The sequence below is a fragment of the Notolepis coatsorum genome (genome assembly GCF_963971535.1).
Source record: "Notolepis coatsorum genome assembly, chromosome: 13".
Lineage (NCBI taxonomy): Eukaryota > Metazoa > Chordata > Actinopteri > Aulopiformes > Paralepididae > Notolepis > Notolepis coatsorum.
Genome location: NC_140177.1, coordinates 46,886,285 through 46,895,020, shown reverse-complemented (window position 1 = coordinate 46,895,020; position 8,736 = coordinate 46,886,285). Strand labels below are relative to the sequence as shown.

The 8,736-nt window shown below is 44.2% G+C and overlaps 1 protein-coding gene across 1 annotated transcript in view; it reads left to right on the top strand.

The window, feature by feature from the left end:
• Window positions 1-205: 205 nt before the first annotated feature.
• greb1l (GREB1 like retinoic acid receptor coactivator) overlaps window positions 206-8,736 on the top strand; it is a 50,152-nt gene continuing 41,621 nt past the window's right edge. Inside the window, exons 1-2 of the mRNA XM_084327818.1 lie at window positions 206-297; window positions 7,414-7,573. Of these exons, the coding sequence (XP_084183944.1) occupies window positions 7,417-7,573 (157 nt within the window). The 5' untranslated portion in view covers window positions 206-297; window positions 7,414-7,416. The remainder of the gene's footprint in view (window positions 298-7,413; window positions 7,574-8,736) is intronic.

The window sequence follows — 8,736 nt, the reverse complement described above, 5'->3', positions numbered from 1 at the left end:
TCCCATCCTTGAGCATGACATAAAATGGCCACCGTGTGAATATGGTCAATGGAACTATCGCCCTTTCCCGATGTGTCACATTATAATCTCCCAGCCGGTTATTATAATGGACCCTTGGTGTCCGGCTGGCGGTTGATTTGATCTTTTGACTTCACTGTTCAGTAATCGGCTTCTGTTCCTCAGGTGTCCGGCGCTGCCGCTGAGAGGGATGTCTTTGGCTGGAGTTTCCTCTGAGTGGGACCAGCATGTAGCAGAGAGGTGAACAAGTCCCTTCACGCCTTGGACCAATCACACACGGTGAGACGCGCCGCGCCGTTAACACCACAGCGTGGGCACGACGCTCACGAGGCATCCAGTTCTCTGAGTGCATGTTTCCTCACCGTCATACTCAACTAGTGAGACACCAACCACAACTATTATGTTGCTTATGTTTTGTCCGAGACTGAACAATCTTAGATTTTTTATATATAATGTCACAGTGACCAAATGCGTCCACATTTTTATAGGATTCTATCACATTTTCATAACAATAGCGAATATAACTTACCCTGCGCTGTTTTCATTGAGGTTTCTTACAAATTAAGGATGTTTTATTTGTCCTTTATATGTGGATAACATTCAAATCTTAAATTGTACCATTATGTTCCCGTTTAGACAACAAACATAATGCTAATGATGCACTTTTGTTAAGATAATTGGGTGACCATTCTCGATCACTGTACTCAGGTCCCGTTAATAGTTTAACGCTGTTCAGATCGCTTCAAAGAATAGACGCGTCCCAGTGACCTGTGCTAAAGGTCTTGGGAATTGTATTCATGTTGTAGTTTTCAACATTTTCACCTTTTAATTTTAAACCAATGCTGCCATCTACTGACAACAGAAAGTGTTGTGTATCGTCAACTTGAGAGGCTACCCCCGCACTTCCGTAAACACCGTCGCCCAAAACACATTCTAGAGATTCCCACTTTTTACTGGGAATGGGGCGTGACCGAATTTGGTTCCAGACAATAAGAGTGACTGAGATTGGTCCGTTATATATATATATTTCTTTTTACACCAAGGTTAACACATTGAGCGCCATAAGCTTCCCCCATCCTTCACTGTCTAGCGCCAGCTTTTCATGACCATTTTCGCGATATTTCACGATATTTGCAGACACTATTGTATATTCTATAATATTATAGCTATGGAGACAATAGTAGGCTATGGCTCATTTGACAGAGACTATTTCCAGTCCAACATGTAAAAAATTGTTTGTTTCTACACACTGTAGTTTGTAGTTTATTACACGCTAAACATCGTCCATTTCTAAAATAATCCAGTCTTTTTCCATAGGTCGCGAGATAAAACGCGTTATATGCAATAATCCCAAACCATTTTGGTTGATCCCCTGAAACCCCAAAGACTCCCAAATCAAAGGTATATACAATGTACATATGTGCATTCACAAAATCATCAAGGGGGGGGGGGTCGTTTTAACTCAAAACCGTGATTGTGTTTGTCGAGCATGTTTTACGTCCGGTAAAACACAAAACTGTGATCGTTACAGAAACATGTTTCAGGTTTGGTAAAATAAACATAGGGGGTGTTTATTTTACCTTAGCCAGAAGGTAATCCAAAAAGAATAATTAAAATGATCCCATCGGCGATCGCGATTACTCGTTTATATGTAATTATTACACATGTTTAGGGACACTATAGGTTTTGAGGCGAGCAGATCTGCTAGCGATTGCTTTGGAAGAGCTCGTCCCCCTCAGAGCGAGTCTCAATAGTCCGGTTCATTCATTGCCTCTCCTGATCCATTTCTTTCTGAGTTCAAAAGGTAGGCGCTACTGCCACCTGGTGAGATTCGATCGGCATTGCAATTCCAACGTATGCAAACGAGCCAGGGACGCATAGAATGATCCGGATGATGGTTTAGAACAGGGATCAGAGGAAAAAGATCAAATGATCAAAACTCGAGAAATCTCGGGTATGGCGCTCAACCGCTGGCGAGATAACCCGAGAAATGTCGGGTATGGTGCTGAGTTAAGAGAAATCCCTCACCTGAATTTTGCAGTAACAATGAAATGCATGTAGTTGCATCTTTTCTGTTGCACTCAGTTAATGCCTGAGGCTCAGGGTGACATTCTCCAGCTCCATTTAATTCCTACCATGGGGATAAGACATACATACAAACGTATCTTTATGATCCAGACAAATTAGTTTACTTTATTCATCACTTTATTAATCTTTTTACATTCGGCTCCAAACTAAGAGAGTTGGGCGTCTCTACGTACATGTCCCTGTGGCCTGGACAGAAGATCTTACTAGCTGGTGTTGACCTGGGGTCAAATTCATACAATCTGTTCATGCCACCCATGAGCTGAGATGTGGACTTGACTGACTGACTGAATGGCTGACTATCTTGCTGACTGACTGACTGGATGACAAATTCAGAGTCATTACTCAGCTACACGAAGGTCCCGTTTTCGGCAAATTTCTTTTTTTTAGCTGTTATTCTTTAAACACTAAACCTCTCCCTGGAGCATTGTCCAGTCATTATGTTCGCCCATCCATCAAGTACGATCTCATAGCCACTGGCTCACCTGAAATACCCCCCTGCCTCTACAATTGACCTTAGCGACCACCTCAGTCACACCCCCTAGAAACATCCGTTAAGTGACCTCTACCATGGCCACGCTTTGTTGTGAGAGGTGCAGGTGACGAAAGGTCGTTCTGTGCATTCAACCTCTGGCTTGTGCGAGGTTAATGACAAATCTGCCCACTGAGGCTTGGGGGGGGGGGGGGGGGGGCTTATCCAGAGAAGTCTCCGGAGCCTTCTTTACCTTCACAGTCGAACAAGCAACCTGAAACACCCTCAGGCACGGTTCTCTTTTCTATCTCTCTCTTCCCCTGCCTCTTCTGCCATCAGGTAAGCGAGAAATACTGTAGCTTCTCTCTAAGCTGCTTATCTCTGCAAAGGCACAATCAGGCACTCTTGTAATCTTGTCCTTTGTCTGGGTTGGTCAGATTCCTCCAGCCCCCCACCCCCACCCCCACTCCCTTGGTGCTCTGGGAGAGTTCTTGGGTAAGCATTGGGCTTGGAGCCTGTCCAGGCTTGGGAGGAATGGGACCTGGGAGGGGAAATGCCACTCCAACTTGATTCCCAGTAGCCTGGCTGTTATTGACAAAATAAAACAGGTTCAGGGTTTCTAGAGACTAGTGACCAGGGTGACCTAGTTTTGAGGTTTCCACATGTTGGTTCATTGACAGACGAGACATAGTGCTGATGAGTTCATTATATGGAGAGAGAAAAAAGGAGGAATACAATTTATATTTTTGTTGATTTGTTAAAAAAAAATGTTGACCTTGTCATAATTACAAATACACAAAAACAAGTAATTTACATTTTAGATATAAAAGTTTTGGTTCATCCTGTATCATTGGTTCATCTTTAGCTGTATTTGTATTGTTGATTTATTGATTTTATTGATAAGAAGACAAAGGCCTTGTCCACATGTACACGGATAATTTTGCTTGCTGCTTTGCTGCCGGTGTAGGCCGGTCTGAAGTTAGTTCATTCATTACTGTGGGACCTCTCAGAACAGTCAGTTGTAAATTTGTGACCGGTAGAGTTTTTAAGTAAAAGTCATAACTCAGCGCAGTCAAAACACAAGATAAAGATAGTCTACCAAATGTCATATAAAAGCTTGCGGAGGTGGCCGACGGTGGGGAGTCTGGGCCCTCCTCCCCAGACAGCTGAAGCCTTCAACCTCGGCCTCCACTTGGCTGCTTTCAACGTTTATGCAACACAACACTCGCTGCCACCAGTCAAATGCAGCTCAAGGACAAATGCAGGAGGCCTTCCAGGCCGAGAACATGTGTCAGAATAGATGCTGGCTTTTCTTAAGGACACAAATCGTTTAGTAAAAAAAAAAGTAGAAACACCCTGATGGAATAGTCTGGTGAAACAAGGATCGGACGTTGTTGAATGTACTTAAACTTCAAAAGTTAAAATACACATTCTTTGTGACCTTCACCTTCTTGTATGTCAGTGCTCTGGAACGTTCACTACTTGATACACTGACTGATAATACTCTAGTCTATACACTGACTGATAATACTCTATACACTCACTGACTGATAATACTCAATACACTGACTGATAATACTCGATACACTGACTGATAATACTCTATACACTCACTGACTGATAATACTCAATACACTGACTGATAATACTCGATACACTGACTGATAATACTTGATACACTGATATTTGATAAAGTGGTTGCTGGTTCACTTATGCAGACTGTGAGTTCTTCCTCTTGGAGACGGCAGGCTTAATCAATTTGATAAATTTTCATCATCTTATGGAATGGTCTGTATGCAAAGCCTTTGTCTTATTTATAAGTACGTTCTTATTTTATTTACAGTAAGTAGCGGAAACTGCAGAGGTAATAAATATGGTGGAGGATATTTCCTTTGAAAAATGGAAGAGGATCATATAGTATTTGAGTAAAAAGTAATTTACCACCAACTTTCCAACTTTATTTTTGATTTGCAGGATAAACAGTGTAACATGCCAGGCAGAGAAAGGGGAGGGAAAGGGGGTTTTCATGGTGATCCTGGTCTCTCTCTCTCTCTCTCTCTCTCTCTCTCTCTCTCTCTCTCTCTCTCTCTCTCTCTCTCTCTCTCTCTCTCTCTCTCTCTCTCTCTCTCTCTCTCTCTCTCTCTCTCTCTCTCTCTCTCTCTCTCTCTCTCTCTCTCTCTCTCTCTCTCTCTCTCTCTCTCTCTCTCTCTCTCTCTCTGCTTGACTCTGATGGCCACCAGGCCACATGCATGTCCAGCTGTCCAGCTGCCACCGGAGAGCGACCCAACCCTAGGTCCACACAGACGACCCCAGCAGATGTCCAGAGTGGACATTGGTGTTGATGGGGGAAGGGGGGCAACCGGGGGCAGGGCAGGCAGAGTGCCCTGGAAAATAGAGAAATAGATTTGTTTGGTTTTTTGATTAGTAATTTTTTTTTATATATAATAATCCCAAAAGCTTTGGATTTCTGCTTAATCAAATCTATTTTCTTAGATTACTTTAGATTACTACAGGGTAACTATTTCATCAGTCTGTGTGGACATTGTGCTAATGCCAATAAACTAAACAAATATCTGCAGAAGTCCTTTTGTGGGAGAGAGGGCTTACCATTGAATCAATATGCTCCAAAAGCAAAGAAAGAAAAAGAAAGAAAAATGCATTTCAGATGCACATCCATAACGACAGTGCTGCTGGGAAAGGCCACATGCATTGTACTATTTTGATTGATTTGCTGGTGAAATACTCGCAGACTTTTGGGTTTAGCTTTTTCCTTTGTTGCTCCGTTTGCAAGGTTTCTCAGGTTATCTGTATTTCATGTAGTCATTAGACAATTGAAGCGATACCGAAGATGCTCTAAATTCTGATTCAGATACAGTAGTTTTATTTGCCATATGCAACAAGTACTGTTGCATATGTTTGCTCCACAGCATAAAGGAATAAAAAGCAACAATCAACAGAATAGAAAAGCAGATATTCATATACAATAAACTGTCTGCGATATGTGCAATAACATAAGTACAAATAATAAATCAAAATAAGTACACATTAGACAAGCTAAAGATAATTGCACATTATATTTATGCACAAGGGTGCAGTAAAGTGGCTGAGCATTGTAGCAGTATTTGAGTCCAGTAATGAGCGGATTAACTGTCAGGCGTACTGCCTGTGGGTAGAAACTGTTCTTATACCGGTTTGTGTTTGTTCGTATGCTGCGGTACCGGCGACCGGATCGCAGGGGGGAGGAACAGCTGGTGTCCCGGGTGGTTGTGGTCCTGGATGATGGAGATGGCTTTCTTCCGACACCTGGACTCATGGATCGCCTCGATGGACGGCAGTGAACACCCGATGATCTTTTCTGCCGTCCTCATGACCCTCTGGATGGCTTTCTTATCCTGAGTGGTCAATAAGGAAGATGACGGAGTAAGACCTGCGCCAATGGGATGAAAATGAGTGGGCGGAAGGTCACCTTTTCCCCCAGTGGCCACTATGAGTACCTGGTCATGCCAGTTGGTCTCACCAATGTACCAGCAGTATCCCCCAGGAAAACCAGCTGTTTGTGAAAGCAGAGACATGAGTTCCATGTGTCTAACTCCCATCAGCTAAAAAAACAGCTCATGGTCCAGCATGTGTTCCATCTCCATGGTCTGCCAACGGACATTGTCTCGGATCGGGGCCCTCGGTTGTCCTGCCAGTTCTGGAGGGCCTCCTGTTCTCTTCTCGGTTCCACATTCAGTCTCTCATCGGGATTCCACCCCCAGACCATCGGCCAGTCAGAGCGGGCCAACCAGGACCTGGAGACCACCCTGTGCTTCCTTGTCTTGTCCAACCTTACAACCTGGAGTGGGAAGTTGGTCTGGGTGGAGCATGCCCACAACACACTCCCCTCTTCTGCTACTGGCCTGTCCCCCTTCCAGTGCGCCTACGGTGACCAACCCCCACTCTTCCCTGACCTGGATAAATAGGTCAGTGTACCCTCGGCCCAAGAGTTTGTTCTGCACTGACAGGGCACTGACACCTACACTGTCAGGAGGCTGCTGGACATTCACCGTCATGACGAGGACCTCCAATACCTGGTCAACTGGGAGGGTTATGGTCCAGAGGAACGGTGTTGGGTTCCTGGACATCTTGGACCCAGCACTAATCTGACTTACTGTACATGGCCGTCTTCCTGGTCGGTAGTAGTTAACAGTAGTAGTTATTAGAGTAATAGTAGTATAGTATTTTCTGTCTGTTTTCCTAGTTTCCTAGGTAAGCTAACCCCTACCTGTTTTCATGTACCTGCCTGCCTGTTGCTCAATAAATATCCCTAGTAGGGTCTTGCACCTTCATCTATATCCTGCGTCTGCTTTCTGCACATCCTCAACAATATGATTACGACACGCATAGAAAACAAATCAGCATCGACTGTGTGTGTGTGTGTGTGCTTGTGCTTGTGCTTGCCTGCATGTGTATGTATGTGTGCGTATGTATGTGATATGTCTATCAAAATTTCTTTGTTGTGTAGAGCTTGCCATTCTTTTGTTGGTTCCCGGCTGTATATGTGCTCTATGCTTTGCTTGCTTCATTTACTGGGGGCTGACATCTTGATTATAATGTAAAATGTGTTATTTTCACTCCAAGTCGCATTCGATTAATCATAGCAGTGCCCAGTAAACAGACAGAACTCAAAGTAAGCGTAAAATGCTTAAGTAAAATAAACGTACATGACATGCCCTGGGTCATCAAAAGTCTATGTTAATTTGCCCGGCTGTGATACGAAGCAAGCAAAATGTAGCTGGAAATTGGCAAGCTGCTTCCTTTGTTAACGCTGCTCTCCTCCTCTCCTCTTTACTACACAGATAATGGGGAACTCATATGCCGGACAGCTGAAGTCCGCTCGCTTCGAGGAGGCCCTCCACAACTCCATAGAGGCATCACTGCGCTCTACCAGTGGAGATCCTCAGCCTATATTCACTCAGCTTTATCTGGAGCCAGAGCAGTATCCAGGCAACATGGAAGGTACGTCTGGCCACGCCGCCTCATAACCAAGGTTTCTTTTTCTGGAGAGGAGATGACAAAACATGGCCTCTTTGTCTGCTGCAGTTGATATACAGTAATTTAACTCGATCAGCGCCAGAGGGATATGTCTAATGTGTGGTTAAAAGGCCAGCGTTCTAAAGTATAGGAATACGTGGCGGTGTTTGCAGGGCTATAACTATATTATATATTATAGCTATGGATACAAAAGTATCGCCCATTTGACATCGAGTATCTATCGTTCAATATGTGAAAAAGAAATTATTTCTTCATCCATACATTACCGTTTTATACCGTGGTGAATATAAGTATGGTTTTAGAGCGGTCTAGGGTCATTCATGGGAGGCTGGTAATAGCCCCCAACGTGTATTATACTAAATGCATTGGTGTTCCGTCCCTACACACGCTACAATAAAAAAAATCAAATGCATATGATAGGTATTATGTTCCATCATGAATGCATGAAAGGGTGGCGGGGGGGGGTCGTTTTTTGATGCTTTGATCGTCACCAACGGAATACGTTATGGACTAGCGTTACACACATACGCTCGGATCGCAATGAAGGCATGCTTTGATCAACGCAAGATTGATATCATATAGCCCTTACCTTGACTAGGATGTGCCCCAAAAAGAATATTCGCGAGTCCCAGTATTGGTGTCGATCGTGTCACCAACATAAGCCACCACACATCATCCATCTAGAGCATTTGACGCTCCTCAAGCTGATCGGGACAACCGCTCCCCTTGCCCGACATGGAAAAATCAGACCGGACACTTTAGATCGACGCACAGCCCAAGACACAATGTTTCAATGGGTGCTCGATACCGCCGCCTGGTAGGATGCGGCCGGTATTGCACTTTTGCGATCTCAGACTCATTCCCTATGATAACACCAGGCTCCCTGGATGGATAATGAATGGAAATATCGAATAAAAGAAATAACGATGAAAACCCGACTTTATTCGGGTATGGCGTCCAATGCTGCGACAAAGTGCGGCACCAAGTGGGGCTCTTTTGCTTAGAGGCTGCTGTTTGAGGGCATTACCATTCAAACCTACCGAAGTCGGCCCATGTCACCCCACTTCTTAGGGACCTGCACTGGCTCCCCATTGCAGCATGAATCCGCTTCAAGGCCCTCGACCTGG